Source organism: Copidosoma floridanum, unplaced genomic scaffold (assembly GCF_036245765.1).
Source record: "Copidosoma floridanum isolate Cflo_tuat_1 unplaced genomic scaffold, Cflo_Japanese_pri ptg000013l, whole genome shotgun sequence".
Lineage (NCBI taxonomy): Eukaryota > Metazoa > Arthropoda > Insecta > Hymenoptera > Encyrtidae > Copidosoma > Copidosoma floridanum.
Window position 1 is genome coordinate 36,155,437 of NW_028321890.1, and position 18,542 is coordinate 36,173,978.

The window sequence follows — 18,542 nt, forward strand, 5'->3', positions numbered from 1 at the left end:
TTATATACGCAAGTAAATGGCGTACAAAGGATCGAAAACGCCAAGGACCACCCAAACGCTCCAAAGTTCCCGCGTTGCACGTAAGATCATCGATCCGATCGTCGGCGCGGAGAAAAGAAGCGTATAAAATAAAATCGTCGCACGGCACGCGCATAAATCGGTTTCGATCTCGTTTCGACGATCAAAGTGTATACGCGTGTGCCACAACAATCGCCGTCGTCTCGGCGTCAAACACATATATATGCATACACTCGCGCGTGCAATACCGATCGGCCGACCGATCGATCGGTTCTTCGTACACAGCTCGGCGATAGGGCACGAAATCGCGAGCTTTTTCACTCGGTGATCCATTGCTCTCCGCAGCGCGTACACATACATACATGTAAGTACCATACGTTCACTCTCGTGGGCCGGAGCTGGGCTGGATTACATCTATCGGTAGGCGTGTTCTTTCTCCCGGCGCATGCGCCAACCTCGCTCGCATGAACGTACAGCCCTCCCAAGAGATTCAATTTACAATGCGGCCTTTGTCTCGAAATTATCATATACACGATGCTCTTCGCGCGCATTATCATATCCTCGGGTGTACATAGGCGCCTGCGCTTACCGATCTACACACACAAGCGCGCGTGTACACGAGGGTGGAGAGAAAAATCACGGGCTAACGATCTACGGGGGGCGTTTCGTCCCATTATATTATTACCTATCGACGTTTATACTTTTTGCGTGGCGCACATACTAGTGTCACATTACGCGGACTTTTATCGCGCGACGAACGACCTTTTCCTCCACCTCCTCTTTTATTGCGTATTATGTGCATATTATCGTCCGATGGAGTGCTCAAATATACAGAGGAGGGGAAAATCGAAAGGTATATATATATAATGCGCGCCATCGGGAAATCGATCGGTGTAATTACATGCCAGAGGCTATTGTATAGGTACTTTTTTTTTCTCCTCCGTGTTTTAATGCCGATTTGATCGTTACTCGGTAATAGCTGATTGATAAACGTATAACTGTCGCTGCATTACGCGATCGAGAGAACAAACAAAAAGTCGAGTTATATATATATATATATATGGACAAATGGAAGCAGATGACGGGGACCGACAAGCGGGGCAATTTGTAATCTAGGAGAGGAGCCAGAAACAATAACCCTTCTTGGTTTCCCTCGGCTGAAGCGATGGGCATCGAGCCAATCGACGCGGCCGATCTCTCTCGCTTCGGTATATATATCGCGTCCGGTCGCGAATACATCGGGAGAGGGTCGATCGCTTGTACCCACTGTATATATATATATACAGAAGATAAATCCTTTCCCGTGCGAGGAAAAAGAGAGAGAAAGAAAGGGATTTCGATGCGTTTATATATATATGCGGTGGAGATCATCGATCTGAGGTATGCGCGTCGCGGAGGGAGGGAGCGTCTGCCGATAAGCTGATTTATTTTTATGGTCCCGGGATTATAAGAGAATTTTTCGGCCATATCGGGGGTTTTTACGGAGCGCCCCGTCCCTTTTTATCGACTCTCCTGCCATGGGAATATAATTTACTCATCCTCTTCCACATATACATATACATATACAATAATTCAATTAACCCACCCGGTTGCTTATCGAAAGCGAATTTTTTCGAGTGCTGATCCGCCGACGATCGGCATATTTTTTTTTTTTCCCCCAAGTTTCGTCGACCGAGCGTGGGATCTTTTTTTGTGGTACACACGAGTGCCGATTTCCTTCCAACAGAGACGTTAAAAGATCTTTGGGAGGGGGAGGATCGGTTAGAGGTAAAAAGATCATTGCTGGGCATCAGAAGACAGAGAAAAGGTAGGAGGATAATCCTCCGTCCTATAATCTTGGTACTTTCGGCATATGGCCATTATACAAGTCGTCAATATCATCGGAGACACCTTCTTCGAAACTAAAAGCGATATCTGTACGGAAATCAGCCAACTTGGCATTTTTCTCTCCAATTACGGTAATGATGGAAAAAAAAAAATAATAATAATAATAACGAGATACGCCGGCACGCGATTCCAGAGAAGGGAGAAACAAAAACCGATAGGAATAAGATGAAGCCACGCGAGAGAAGGGCCCGCGGCTCGGAGATGTTATTATTCCTCTGGTTTCTCACGCGGCTCTCTCTCTCTCTCCACTCGTGCAGTCTATTACGTACATGTATATATATATACACGGGCCGATCTCGTCTCCGCTGAAAGCGACGGATTGAATATTGCGTCGAAATAACACCCTCTCGGCCTCTTCTCTTTCGGCTATTTATTAAGATTGGCTGCCCTCTGGAGAGAGAGGGAGAGTCAGATTTGGCTTAGATCACGCGTCAGAGGGAAAAAATTATATATACTCCCCTCGCGACGAGTTTTTGACGCCCATGGCTCTTCTGTGCCCTTTTTTTCTGGTCGGACGCGTTTAAATTACAGTTGTACACTTCATCTCTGGACATGTACGCATTCGAAAAGTTTAGATTAAACTTTATTTTAATAAATACGCTTTCGAGGACCGCCAAAGTTGGAACAATGACGCCTTTTGCATGATCTCCTTGCAATACGCGCACTTGAGAGCTATTTTTTTTGTGGTTGTTAAAACTTATGGTCAAAAACAAAGAGCAAAAAGCAAAAAAATCTTTCAAGTACAGACAAGTCCGCTGTTACTTTGGAAGGCACGTGTATGGAACAAAGAAGAAAGTACAGGTATAAGTACGGTATACGTATCATCATTCCGCGCGGCAGCGGCAGCAAAAGTTCATTTTCTCAGGCAGATCAAAGCCCGTTGTCCGTCGGCCCCCCCCCCCGACGCAGAAACGAACAAAAAAAAAAAAAAAAAGAAAGAAAAGAAAAAAGGGAATAAAAGTCGGGGGAAAGAATGGCAAAGTGAGCCCAAAGTCCGGCCCAAGAGAGATTCGCACAGTCTCGCGGGGAGCGAGCCATAAATCGTCCTCATACCGCGAGAGGAAGACAGAGGCAAGGAGAGCACACTGGCACCAAATACACACGCCATTTAAAAGGGAACTCTCGTCCTTACGTGCATATAAGTGTATAAAGGAGTACAGCTGCGTACATACATGTATATATACTCGTGCAGTGCAGGAGAGACAGAAAAGGGGTGAGTCGTATTACGTTACTCACATGTATGGTGGCATCGCTGCGTGTACCTATATATATATATATATGCGCGAGCTTGCGTTACTCGCGAGCAAAGGAAATCAAGAGGGAAAGGAATAAGGGCACGATTATGTATACCTATATACTCCACTCTCCGTTCTCTCGCGCATCACACATATATTATATACTTACATGTAGGAGACGTGTACAAGAGCAATGCACAGTACACATATATAGTATAAGTGGTCAGCTGTGCAACCTGTCTACCATATACACCGTCCCGGTATATAAATGCACGCAAATGTGCCCGTAAATCCATCTGGACTCCGTGCAAGTATATTTATGTGCATCGACTTGTTCAATGCGTGTACAGGAACATACTTATACAATGGGAGAGCTTTTGTCCGAGATCGAACATATCTATGTATGCATTGTAACTTCACTTTGCGCCAACATTGGCAACAAGTGCAGCTCGTGCAGTGCTGTAGCAAAAGTGCACATGTATAATTATACACATTTACACTCTTCCTTGCTTCGCGTTTTAGTGATTATACTGGTTATTTACCTTTCGTGGCGCAATAAATCGGTTTGAGATCGGTACATCTAGCTCCTTCCGTTTTTTCACGAACAATCCCTCTCTGGGTGGATACAGATCATCCGCGTATGTGGGACTTGGCTGCCGCGCGTTAAGAATTCGACGAAATAAGCTCGCGAACAGCTTCCTCGCAGGTGACTCATGTGTGTATACGAGCGCGTAATCCCCCCCCCTTTTCTCCCATCCCACCAAGATGGGCCCAGATAGGCATCAGCTCGTTAGACTCTCTGAATTTCGCGTGATGCCATATTCCTTTTTTTCTCTGTATTACACAACTCCCGTTTCGTATTTTTCATTTTTCTTTTTTTTTTTCCCCTCCCGTTTGCTTTATATTTTTGCCATCTTCGATGAATGTAAAAGCTGAATAATCAGGCGGTAACCCAGTGGAATTACTAATCACGAGATGTAGGTCATTTCATGGATTTCAAAGATTTGAAAATATCCATTGGACATACCCATATGTACAGATCAGAGTAAAACAACCTGTATGTATTTATTTATTTATTTTTGTTGTTGTTGTCTTGGTAATCGGATGTGTAAATAGGATAGGTATACACTGTGCAGAACTTGAACGTATACACATTATACTAGAAGAGCGAACACAAAGAACACCTACAATGTACTTGTGTTATACGAGGTACGTAAAATAAAATTGTAAAATTAAGCGTCAGGTTGTTTTGTTGCTTCATCCGTCGAGACGTTACATAAAAATACCCTTCTACATTTTATTTATCTAACGGAGTAATCTGTATGGCATATCCATCACCTTGCAAGTATAGCCGTATCATTGCTGTTGGATGTCGTGCCACTTGTCATTTTTTTTTTTTTTTTTCGTTAAAATTAATGTGCGAATCTTCCCAGCACTTGAGTGCGCGCACAATACACACAAGTGGCACAAACGGTGTGGATTACACGTGTTCATATATGCACCGCCGGGCTCTGCAGTTGATATGCTTACAGATCACGAGTCGAAACTCGTGTAGCGGGTGCACGTGATTGAACACAGTAGGACTGCTCAGGGTTTTACATATAGATCGATGGATAAGGACTTACTTCTGAAATACACCCCAAGTACAGTATACTTACGAGAGAAAAGTTTTTCTTCCATTAATTTTTCCCTCGTCTCTCTATGCCATGACATCGGCATGTGTTTCTCTAGAAAGTCAAAACCGCGCTCGATCCATCCTTGGCAGCTTGAAAGCTCGAAGAGGCCGTTTTTCCTACTTTTGCCGTCTTACGCGCGGAGGAGGAGCAACCCACTTTTGGCGAATCCAGGTATAAATACTACATCTCGCGTGTTCAAATTTACCTACTCGGGCACATCCTACGGACACAATCTCTCCGGCACTGTAACATAGTACACACGGTTCCACGGAAAATCAAGCGGGACTCGTGGCCTACCTTCTTTTTTTTTTTCCTCCGTCGCGCCCACCGCTCGGAGATATGATGAATAGACCAAAGGAGAAGTGTACATTGTCTCGGTGACCTTTCCGAGGACGAATATTTACCGTAACGGTCTCTCGGGCAACGCGACAGGAGTTTGGCTGGCGGAATTGTTTTTTTTCCCCCTCTCGTTTACGCATCTTCCGTATAACATGTCCGTACAATTCTTCGCGCATTTTTGCAGATTATATCGAGCTCGTCCTGTATATTATAATCTCAACGTGGGCTGCGTATACGTCACGTGTATGCTGATGTTAAAAAAAAATTATTGTTCGCACTCGGAGGGGCCATTATTGTTTTCGATGGTGCATGGGAGAACGGTCGAGAGGAAGAAGAAGCGTCCGAGTGAGTCGGGCAAAAGCTCCGCTGCTGTGGATAAGTATATAAGCGTGAAAAACCCATCATAGCCCGAAGGGAGAACACAATAACGAAAGAGACGCGGAAGAGAGGGAGGGAGAAAAGAAGGTCGACTGCCGAGCCACACATTTATATATATGTATACACATATATAAGCCATAACGAGCGCTGAGTTATTGTTTCCCCCATATAAGCTCTCTCTCTCTCTTTCTCTGACGCTATATATATAAATGCGGCACTCCACACGGAGGCTTTTAACCGTATGGGCCCCCGGCGATACTATCTTCGGCATCTGATGATCCCTTCTTTTCTCCCTGCGGGGTATGCCTGTATAACCGTGTTACCCAGGTAGGTGTGCGCGTGTAAAGGGACAGGGTGGCGAAAACTCCGTATACCTGTGGCGCCTCGAGAATTATTGGCCTGGCCGACGACTACCTATACGCGCCCTTCGACACAGGAATATTATTGCTTCCCGAGGAAATAAGTGTGCATACAATGCGTATTGGGCATATAGGTATATTATGTATATGTTGTAATAGACGCCTATGCTACCGGCGCGTCGAAAAGCCCCCCTGATTTTTTCTTCTTCTTCTTCTCCTTTTTGTCGATACGTTACTCGAGAGCCCTAATTTTATCTGCGCTCATTTCAACGGGGAAACAGAGAGATCTTGATTTATATACATATTGGGCAACGATGGATGCGCAGGGGGTTTCGATAATTGAGCCTTTTTCTGTTTTTTTTTTTTTTTTTTTTTTTTTTTTTTTTTTCTCGAGTGTCAATTAAACGTTGCACGAAACACACACGCGTCATGTTATACACGTATCGGTACAACCGCGATAGCCCGTATGTATAAGTAATTAAGTAACGAGAGTTGGCCGATAAACACGGAATTTCATAAAATCAATAAACACGCGTATGGATTACGGTGCACCGTCGCCGTGTTATTAAAAAGGGAAAATTATTTTTATAAGCAGGGGGGGGGGAAGTAAGGGAGGAGGAAGTGTAAATCACTTGGGTATGCAAATCAAGAACGAGGGCAGGACACGACACCACGGCGACGTTAAGTGCGCGTAATGGCGATAACAACCGCGATGGCGTGGCAGCTTTGGCGTTACGAAACGCACCCGATAATGATCGCTCTCGGCGTTTATTTTGTTATTTTTTTTATTTTTTTTCCTTTCTCTCTCCCCCCTAGGGACAAATTGAGCCTAATTAAATTTAGAGAACTGATGCTAATGGGGCCGGGTTACGGTGCGCGATAATTACATTAAAACGGGAAATTATGGTGTTTGCGCGCACGACCCTTTTTTCCTTTTCTTTCTTTCTTTTTTTTTTTTTTTTTTTTTTTTTCAGCCGCCGTTGTAATAACGTCGGAGGTGTGTTGGTACACTTACACCTCGTGCGGACTTTTTCGTGGTGATAAAGTACGGTGAGACCGGCATTTTGGACGGCATGTGTCGATAACCTGTGACCCTACAGATCTGTCCTTACAGTTAAGTACAGGATAATTTTACATCGAGATAATATTTCGGTGCGGAAGAGACCAAACTGAGGTGTGTTATTAATGTATGATATGATACTAAACAAAATGCTATACGTTGATAAGGATTCATAAGCAATTATATTTTTAATGCCATATAGTTGTAAAAGGAGATTTTTGAGATCTGGCAGGCCTCGGTTAGGATAATTAGAGTTAGTAGGAGTGAAATGTGGATATGGGATGCAAGTGAAGTACCAGGTGTAAAATACGTACTACTGGAAAACATAAGCTCGGCAATTTAAACGAATCCAACACGAGACCAAACGTCACGATTTCCACCGTAGACTTTGCTCACCCTAAAGTACGAATGAAAAAGTAAAAAATTATACCCGAAATCCAAGCCTTTCACGAGCTGATACTCTCTCGTTTGGATTTTTTTTTTTTTTTTGAGAGGCTGTGCCCGGGAGTGCAGATTCCGCGGTTATGGATTTTAAATTGCCCGCCCGCGTCGACGCTTGGATTATCTCCCTCTGCTCTTTTTTTTCCTTCTTCTCTTATTCCCTTTTTCGTCGAAGGCGCCGAAAGTATTTTATATAAGACCCGGCGTCGTTGATGATTATGACCATATTGTGTTTTTTTACGGCACACGGCCCCGAGTTGTCGCTTAATTGTTTGATTGCCCTTTTTTTTATTTTTTTTTACGGGTGCCGATACAGTGGCGCCAGGAGCAATCGGAGATTTGCGCTTTTCCAATAACAAAATCATCACGAGGCCCCGATTTTACGTTTTCTCGTTTATCTGCGGAAATAAAAATGCTCCACATGAATTGAAATCGGCAGTGGTGATGGCTCGGTGGGTTGGATCAATCGAGAGGGAAGAGATGGACACCGCGCGTCACCGGTCGACAATAGGGCCGAATTCCTCCAAGTCCCCCCCCCTCAAGCACTACATTTGGGGAGCAAAAACACCCGAGGGGGAAAAAAAAAAGGATGAGCCAAGTGTATCTTTTTCTCTCGTCACGCGTGCGCGTCAAAGTATAGGGTCGGCGCGGTCGGGAGTGTGGCGCAAAGGACGAGCCGAGGAATCTCCGCCGGGATGGAGGGAAAAAACGAGGCAAAGGGGGTGGGCGTGTATATATATATATATATGTGTATGTTTTAATGGCGCTCTCTCTTCCCTTGGTCTACCTCCCACTTTTTTTTTTTTTACTCCTTTTGGACAGCAACCCCCCGCCCCGCTTTTTTTTCTACCTCGCAATTTAAAATCCCCGTAGCTTTTGTCCCTCTTATTCCCGGCCTATACCTGCGAGGAGCTTTGTATTAAGAAACAGCAGCGCTTTTGTATGTGTACCCAGCTCGCGAGGGGGAAAGAAAAAACGCGAGAGAGAGAGAGAGAGAGAGCCTCGGTTATTTTAATTGGATTTTCGGCGAATCTTCTCCTCTCCTTCTGCCCTCGCAAAAATCTTCCTCGGCCGCGCAAGTGTCCCTCCCTGCGTATGTTCCAACGATGTTCCTATATATATACATTTTACTAGGATTTCTCGTCTTTCGAATTCACTTTGGAAGCAGTGGGCCCAAAATACCCTGCAATGTATACCTGCGATCGATCCTCGCACGGATGTATTTGTGTGTGTGTGCCTATACATTGTAACCGATGCAGGAGGAGGACGAAAAAAAAAGGAAGGAGTTGCATTCTATACACGTGTAGCGACGCGGCGTAACACGCCCTTCGCCACAGGTTGCCATACGTATATATTTATATACCTATTGTAGGGTGTACACATATATACATACATACATACATACATACATACCACAGAGAGGGAGTGCGCCCGCGAGGAGGTTCCCACACGCGCGATTTCTTTTTTGGCCCACTACGCCTCCCGATTCTTATCTCCATTCTGTGTTTATACATATAAATATACTCTCTTTCTTTCTTTCTTTCTTTCTCTGTTCAAGTTATTGTGATGTAGTGTGTGAGTACACGCGTTCACGGCTTCTGCCTTGGTTTAATAAGTACAAGTATACTTGACACCGATGATGAGCCGAACGAGTGCTCGATTAGCTGTATACATTTTACGTTTTTTTTTTTTTTCTCTGCTTCCACCTTCTCGGTACCAAAAACTAAATTTGTCCTCTTCATCATCGGAATATACATTGTGATCTTCGTAGCCACCTGAAAATTCAGGTCGCGAGATGTAATCGGTAGCACGTATATCTCAACTAAAGGTTGGTGAAAAAAAAGGGGGGGAGGAGGTGGTTGGAGAAACATCGTTGCGGCCAAAATTTTCCGAGAAGGCCTCGATCGTGCAATGTCCTTCGAGGTGCGTAAATCGGTAGCCGGGAGCTCGAGGAGTAACGAGGTCACTCGCCGTCACCGAGCGCGTCAGATCGGCAGCGATAACTTTCGTACACGGCTTTCCCCGCCCTCGCACGCGGTATAAGGTAACCGATTCCTCTCTCTCTGGTAACTTGTACAAGTATAGCGAGTATTACCAGCAGTGCCGACGAACAAACGCCGGGAGTAGGTTTTCTCGCGCCGCGCGTGATTCGCCAGAAAATCGGAAATCGACTCTGACCGTACTATCGGTTTTTACAACTCCCGATTCCCCCGGACAAGGAGTTATGAATTATATCGGAACCGGCAACGAACGCGACACCGACGGATTCTCAAGGGAATGTAATCACCGGCAACAACAACAACAACAAAAAAGGGGAGACACGAAACAAGCGCGCGCAAGTATATTAATGAAAGGGTGCGCGGGCTCGTAAACCACGTATGGTATACTCAAAGGGGGGGGGTGGGCTTTCTTAAATTATCATCGTCATTACTCCCTCGGGTATAGTCGCAATTATCCTCCGGACACAAAGGAGCCCATGTCTTATAGGTGTGCACATGGAAGCGGGGCCTTTTAATAAAAATGTAGCCGCGCGATATGCTGGCTACCGAGAGAGAGAGAGAGACCCGCAACAACGAGGATGAAGACGCCGGGGTTCCCCGCGCCACGGGAGGGCCCCTTTTTCTCCTTCTTCTCATCGCCACCGACGATATTTTAGCGCCGGCTGCTTTGGCGCACTTGTTGTTGTTTGTAAGCTTTTACTCCTGGGACCTTCATTTCTTTTATATCTTTTCGCTTTTCCACGCACACAGCGTGTATGCATGTATACAGATTGTCGCTGGGCTCTTTAAAATGATCATTGGCTCGGAATTGATGGCGATTTAATGTTCAAGGGATATACCTCGTGCCCGTGCGCGGCTCTCGACTTTTACTTTTCCTTGCAGGTACATGATTATTATTATTATTATTATTACGATACAGCATCCTCGAGCCACTCGCTCGTACATACGTCGTGCACGGGGATGTGTACACGAGGCCGGCAAACAATTTGCGTAATGGCGCGAGCCTACCTCCCTCGTGTTGTATACCTCCGGCGAAATTAGATTCTTGTTTCTGCGTTTCTTGCACGTGCAACGCGCAGGTGTAAGTATGTAATATACGGAGTGCGCTTAATATAACCGCGTGTCGCTTTGCTCTCATCTAATTATACGAAATTGCCGGTCTACCCTACAAATAGAGCCGTAGGAATTCACCCATATGAATCAAACACGCGTTACATGTGTTATGCAGTATAAAGCGCTTCATACCAAACATTCCGCGACTTGAAAATATCATATATATATGTACACGCCAAAGCATAAATCGCACATCATAAACATTATTCGGTGTATGTAACCCATACTGTATAATTATGTACGGAATAAACAAAGCGACGCATGTAAAAGCAAATGTCCAACTCGGCCGTATACCGCACATAGCGAGGGATTTAATTCTGTCCAACACGTATATATAGGAAAACAAAAACAAAAAACAACTCATATAGTTCTGGATTTAATTAGCCTCGGAATTAAGGAGCCGTTCCGTGGTGCAGGTGTTAACTCGACGCAATACCAAATGTATATATAAACACGCGCGGCAAGGAGCGGAGTAAAATTTACCAACTGCAAGAGCTTGAAAAGAAAAAAAAAAAAGCGGCGCCTAGAGTATATATCTTGACGAGTGGCTACCCGATCGGCGGACATAAATCAGTGTACCTACAGCTGGAGCAACCGAGGAGGTACATATATATATAGACACGTGTACACCGTGCAAAGAGTTGATTATATGCTGTGGTGGTATATCGCTTTGGTTTTGTTTATTCAAATGGTCAACGAGGCAAAGGATTTATCGGCGGAAACTCGCACGCGGACCCGTTGATTTCGGCTCTCTGAGGGTGCCATTGGAGTTTGACGATTAATGGCATTGTATACATTTAATACCCACACCCAACGTACACGCGCGCTCTCGTATGATTAATGGGAATATAAATGGGCCGGGGATTAATGGATTGTAAATATCATGGATTTAGCCGGTCGTATATATATTTACGCAACGCGTCACGCTACAGATACACACGTTAGAGCTTCCGACGGGGAAATTTTCTTTTCCTCCGGAGCATAAGAGTATACGCTATTGCCAAGGAACAACTGTATCGCTTATTTGCATGATAATGTTAATTGAAGACAATGCCGGGAGCGTGTTTTTTCAGTCGTAAAACAAAAGCAACAAAAAAAAAAACAACGAGCACGTCACTCAAAGGTATTATATACACGTGGATATTCACGAGAGGCATATGTGCACTGCTTTGCGAATGAAAAAATATTAAAGTGAGAAAGCAATCACTCGCGCCTGAAAAGTATATTATACACAGCGAGGGGTAGGTATACCGTACACACGTATAAAGTGATACGACGCTCTGGCGCGGCCCTTTCGTACCATAATATAATACGCTCGTATGTATGCATACGTGTAAAAATGAAAAAAAAAAAAAAAAAAAAAAGAGTACTCGACGTGTGTTTGAGTGCGCGCACGCGTTTCGGAGTCAGACGCAATTGTTCGCGGGGAGATTGACGAGTGACAAGCCGTGACGGGGCTCGCGGCACGCGCTGCACTTCACCCTTCCGTTTTGACTTCTCAATTGCGTCCGCGAGACCGAAGAGTATAGCCATGTACCCATATTATATGGAGTGTATAGCTAAGGGATGGGACGTTTTGCAACTACGCGCGTGTGTAACGTTTTCCTTTATTCCTGTGGTACATATAGGTAAATATGTTTTTTCGATTTTATCAATAAGATCACGTGATGTAATTAAAACTAAACTCATTAAGTCCATCACAGATATGAAATACACCTCGGAATGATTATAATTGTGATCTGTGAGGCTAAGCGACGAGTAATTGCGTTGTAATGTGCCCACGGTGAAGGTCAACGACACCACACACGAAGATTTCAAATTCATTAATGCAGATAGATACGCAGCTATCAGTGTCTGGTGTGTAATGGACAAAACGCTCGAGAGGTCGTTGATTCCTTCATTATACATGTTTTTTTTTTTTTTTTTTTTTTTTTTCACATCGGCGGGAGATCGTCGATTACTTTCCATGTTTCAGGGGGAGGGAAAAATGGCTCGGTAAAGCGTTTTCCGAAAAAGGAAAAAAAAAAAAAAAAAAATCCAATCGTTCGGCTGTACCGATCCATCTCAATAGCCGGCGCGTGCTGTCGGAAGGGGTTTACATTAGAGGCTCTTCGTCGGAGCTAGTAGTGCAGAAAATAGACGTCAGCCGTACCACCTCGTGGAAGAGGAAGAAAAAGAAGAAGAGGCCCGCGGTTCGTGTTTCCCATCTCTTTGTTTCCTCCCTCGAAATCGAATATCGAGACCAAGGTGGTCGCCCCCCCCCCTCCGGACAAGCATGTATTTTTATACTAATTTTACTCAATTGCCCCTACACGCAATATTATACACCTGCTTCCGCGAGGATATAATGCCATATAATGCGTATCCTCGATTGCGCAACAGCATTGCCACGTTCGTTTTTTTTTTTTTTCGTTCGCTTAATCGCCACCCGGCAATTGAGCCAATGAATGATGATGCCTGTACGTATAATATACACCGGTAGAGCGGATATCGTTGTAAAAATGGGAGCAAGTGTAATACATATACTTGGATTTTTTTTTTATTTTTATATGTTTAAAGGTATTGTAAATGTAGAGGAGGAGGAGGCGCCACGGGCCCGACGAGCAGGCGTTACTTTTCGATACTCGAGCGCGTGGGAATAGCACCGTGGCGTGCCTCTCTTCCCTCGTCCGGTATATATATATACTTGTACCTTTCCTTTTTTTTATTTCTTTATGCTCTCTTAAGTATATAGCTTTTTTTTTTTTTTTTTTTTCATTTCATTTCATTTCGAGTTTTTGATTGGTGCGGCCTCTCTCGCGTTGGGTTTCGTTTACTGAGGGGCATGCGTGCAGCTCACGGTGAGCTGACATGCTCCTACCAGGTGTAGGTATTACGCAAATCAATTAAAAGGAAAAACAAAACAAATAACCACCGCAGGTTCAATGAAGACATTGGCAAGATTTAAGTACTTTGTCAATTTTGTGTATCGTCCAATACTGTTTTCTACGAGTGCCAGCCCTTTGACTTACACACCATTACGACAGACCCAAATTGGTGCAAGACTTTTGTACGAGTGTACTCCCGATCAGAAGTTCTTATATCTCGTATAAGTCAAGTATAATGTGACAAGATATAGCGACAATATGTGCAATAATAACACCATCAGTGGCTTACCTGGACTGTCGCGGGCTCTGGATCTGCCCGAGTACGAGTAGGGCTATCACGGCCACAGCGATGTCACCGCAACGCATCTCTTACATCACCTCCGACGGAGCATGTGCACATATATGTCTTGTTTTTCGGCGAGCCGATGCTGCTGCTGATGCAGGATATAAATATATATATGTACTCGCTCACAAAAAAAAAAAAAAAAAAAAAAAATCACGGCGAGTTTACAGGATGAACGAAACAACCGAGCACTGCCCGTCGATCCAACACTGCGCGAGGATTTACAACACCGGCATCGGAGTACGCAGAGTCCTGCGGAATCCGACACCCGGCGACCCGGGTTGTTTGCTCGCCCCCCCACAGCCCCTTTTTGCACCAACGCACTCCCGATGGCCCCTCTCCGTGGACGCACAAGCAACGAGGACCTTCTAGCCGGAAGGATTTTTTTTCTTCTCCTCCTTGCCGGTGTTTGGATCGAGGCGATCGGTTCCGGCTGCGACGATGGTTATACCGATGGCCAGCTTCTTTTACCGGTGATGCGTATAAAGAAGGGAAAAAAAAAAGTGTCAGGCACAAGAAATGTGGAGATTGACGAGAAAGAAGAGGACCACTCGCCGAGCCGCGTATAAACTGGCACTTGAAACTCGACGGAGCGTATATATTATAGTATATTACGTGAACGTCGTCACCTGCCGTCGCGCCGTCAGCGGCACCGCAGCACACCCGGACCGGCCGCGACGCGTTTCCCCGTACCGTCGACAGCAACCTGTCGGCAGGAGCGCCCGGGCACCAACCCGCGCCCTATCCCTCCCCCCCTGTCGCTCCTCGTCATCGTCCTTTTTGCTCCCCTACTCCTCTTCCGTTGCACGTTACCGCTGATTTTCACACTTATCGGGGTTACCTCGTTAGCCGCTCGACGATAACGACCACCTCTGTGAATCACACGAGCTCGCCGCTGCTCTTCTTACTCGTCAACGCATTGTTATCTCCCTCTCGTGCACAGCCGAGTCACTGAACAACCATCTTAATTGCCCCGATTTTAAACGATATACGGACAAACTCGTGGGGCCAAGGGGCTGCGAAAGGGGTTACACAAATGTACACGGTGTAGTGCGCGGAGAGCGCGTGTTCGTACGAGATGAGGGCCCGCGATGGACTGCCGGTCCGGCTCTCAAGTGCGCCTATACCTTTGGGGGCCTCAGGTCCCGGCAGCAGCGCCTCTCTATGTATACGTATACGTGTATGGTATGTTATATACCTACGACGTGTTGTGCGAGGCTCGCACGCACTACACACACCGGCTCTATCTCCCCCGATATAATGTTTCTTTTTTTTCTCTCTCTCTCTCTCTCTCTCTTTCGTCCTTTCGTTCCTTCTCTCCCTGAACACACAAGACTGCGTTCCTCTCTTTCGCTCCCATTTCCTCCCTTTTTTTTTCTCCTTCTTTCGTCTCGCGGTGCTATGTATACGGGGTCCAGAGCGTTAAATAACACGTCTCCACTTGACCGAAAGGGATGATGTGCGAGGGCTGCTAATTTCGCGCCCCTCCCCGCTGGCGCGTCGTCGATTATCGCTTCCCTAACTTTTTTTTATGAAGGGGACCCCCTGCGCTGTTCAATGACTCCTTAGGTGGCGATCGCCGGACACGATGAATATTTATACGCGAAAAGACCCCCGGGGCAGACTATTCCTCCTTTTTCTTTTCTTTTCCTCCGCCGCTTTTTAGAAAATCTCAAATAAGCATTTAAAAAAAAAAAAAAATACCTTTTTGGGATGATATAAATCCTTAGTTTCGTCTGAGTGCGGTTACACGATTATGTACGAGGTTTTTTTTTTTTTTTTTTTTTTTTTTTATTGCGCGGCCTGTGGGTGTTTTTCAAATAGATTTGTTGGGTGAAAAAATAAAAACAAAAACGTGTAGGAATCCCGCTTGCAACGATTGTGCGGCCTTTCGGGGAAAACATTTTCTTCTCAAATTGAGAACCTCGAGCTTATATAACTTATTTGGCTGTTGAAACTGTGGAAGAGGCAAAAAGTAAAATAAAAAGAGTTGACCACCGGATATGGCCAGATACCGTTATTTATACGCAAAAATAAGCTAATCGAAGGAGCCGAAATCGCCACACAAGTCGAGGGCAATAAAAATCGAAGGATCCCAAAGAGGAGGAGGAGGAGCGGTCGATATACACTATACGTTGGTTGTTTTTTTTTTTTCCTTACCTTCGAGTATGGGCACCAAAAGCGACGATTTTCGCTCGATCCCTCCTCTCGTTCCTCTTAAATCACGCGCGATTATGCGTAATGATATGTAATTAATGGCGTTTCGTCAGGAGTGGGCCCCCCTCCCCTCATCTCTTTTTGCTCGGCGTCGTTTCTCCATACAGCAGAGCCCACCTGGTTATCGGCTCCTCTTCTTCTTTTTTTTCTTTCTTCCTTCTTTTCTCGCTCGACCGTCTCGGTACGTGTAGATATATACGGGATGGATATACCCTCCCCCCCTCCTTTTTTGGTGTAGTATAATACAGCAGAAGCAGCTACTTTCGCTCTCTTCCGTTGCCTTCTTTTTTATTCCGTTTGTCCTCTCGCAACTGATTTGGTGAGAAAAGAGGCCATATGTCGATTTTGAATTTTTTTAAAAAAAAAAGGTACTACCCGGTAAACGAATTTAAAACTGATACAAAAATTTATTTAACTGAAGGTTAATTTGTTGTAAGGAAAAAAGCGTGGATGTTTAATTGCCAACTTTGCTTCAATCAATACTTGAAAATATTGATACAAACTATCCGGTGAAAAAAAATTTTGAAAATGACCTTTTATCCGGAATATTTTACGTTTTAAAAAATAGTTTATCACTTTCGAGGCTCTCCCGATAGTATTAAGGTCATTATCGTCCGATAATTTTCAAGTGCAGATAACGTGATTTTGAAAAATAAAATTAATGAACTGATGATGAATAAACTTGCTCACGCACACACGTTGAATCCAATAACAATACGTGCATCGGTGGACCGTATTCGAAGGAAATTTATGCAAAATGTGTACTAATGTCTCGATCTCAGCGTGTATTGTATTTCCGTCAGCAAGAAGAGAAAAAAAAAAAAAAAAAAAAAAAAAACTAACAGCTCGTAAAAATTAGTATTCGAAAGTTTTTTCAAATAACACAGCCATTGCCTGAATTCTTAGTCAATCTGAGACCATTAGTATAGAAATTGCTGTTTATTAAGCGTAGGCAACTCGTTAAAATATTTTTCTTATTTATCGATGGTTCGATTTTTTCGTTATCACCGTACTACTAAAACGGATCATAAAAATTTGAAAACGATCACATTAAAAGCTTAGGTGTTACGGATGATTTCACCTACAACGGCACGAGTGTCGAATTTGTTTATACGATTCAAATGTTACACGTGTTATCTGGATTTCCAAAATTGCAAAATGACAGTTATTTTTTTGACTTGGACATTAGTCAAGTAAGTAATTATAATAAGGAACGAAAAAAAATTCACACTTTCCAGGCATGACTTGTTCGAAAATAATAAAGAGTTTGACCATCCAAAAACGAAAATTTCCGATAGCTGATTTTATTTTATTTAAACAGCGACATTAATTCAGACAATATATGAGATTTTTTATAGAAGAGGGTATGCAATGTAAAAAAAAAAAAAAAAAAAAAAAAATCCAACGAATGTCGTATACGAACAAGTAAAGGGAGGGGGATTGGCAGATGAGAGAAATAAACGCGCCCGCAAGCATTTTTGTTCAATTAGGCTGAAAAACGAGAGGCGGCTTATCGCAGCTCTTTCCCCGCGTACAAATATATATATATATATAGGTATCGCGACTCGCACGCGCTGTTCCATATCTGATGTCAGTCAGTCACTTTGAGGGGAAGAAAAATTGCACGCCTGAAAGCCCACCGAAACCGCTGGCCAATTAGAGGCCCATTGTCCACGTCCAATGGCTGCAGAGCCAAATTAATCGCCGCGAGAATCTCCCACCACCCCCGACCTTCTTCATGTCGTGCGTGCAGCACCGATTGCACGGGAAACGGCTTAAAAGGCACCGATTTGCCGTTGGCTTTTGTCTTCCGAATCGTGCCTATACTTATATACCTTATATCTTCAACAGGTCGCTCGTTAAACGTCACCCCGGATCCCATACCCTCCACTCCCCCCATGCGTGTGATCCGGCGTCTCGATACAGCCGACTATACGCTACTCGGCACGCAAGAGAGACCATAATATACACTTTTTATACGCATAGAAACGACTTCCTCCCGTCCTTTGCCAAAACTATCGGGAGCAATCGATCTACACGACCACCAATGCAGCACAATAGGGTACAAATATCATATACCCTTCTCCTCTATTTGTTCATCATCATTTGCCGTTTAGTGTAATTAGTTAATCCAAGCGTGGTAAAGTAAGCACGTTTAAAGCATGCAGTTGAAATTTTATAAAATTATGTCGTGGCCGTGTGGACAAGAGTTTTAAGAACAACTGAATCTAGTGGTTAATCAGTTTTACTAAATTGGACGCTTTTGAATGGCAACAATCAATGTAGGAAAACTGTGGAGCGACAAAAGTATAGGCTGTCACAGATTCAACACGCGTAATGCAAGAAATCAATGACAGAAACGTTTTACTCTCTACAACATTCTTGTGTCAATCGTTGATGAAAAAAAAAAAATATTTTAGTGTGGGTGCTCTTTGCTTTTTTTTCCGCGCGTCAATGGCGTATACGTGTTTTCAATATGGTACGCGATGAGGCGCAAATTGCAGCTGTCAAAGCAACAGTGGCCGGGGAGCTTACGAGCCAGCTGGGGCATTTAAAAACGTCGGCGTAACTCTAGCGCGAGGAGAACGGAACAATCGCGGAAAAGGAAA

The 18,542-nt window shown here is 44.4% G+C and overlaps 1 protein-coding gene across 1 annotated transcript in view; it reads right to left on the reverse strand.

Moving 5' to 3' along the window:
* LOC106646865 (Wnt oncogene analog 2) overlaps positions 1–13,739 on the reverse strand; it is a 38,855-nt gene extending 25,116 nt beyond the window's left edge. Inside the window, exon 1 of the mRNA XM_014363027.2 lies at positions 13,663–13,739. Coding sequence (XP_014218513.2) covers positions 13,663–13,739 — 77 coding nt within the window. The remainder of the gene's footprint in view (positions 1–13,662) is intronic.
* Between the last annotated feature and the right edge of the window lie 4,803 nt (positions 13,740–18,542).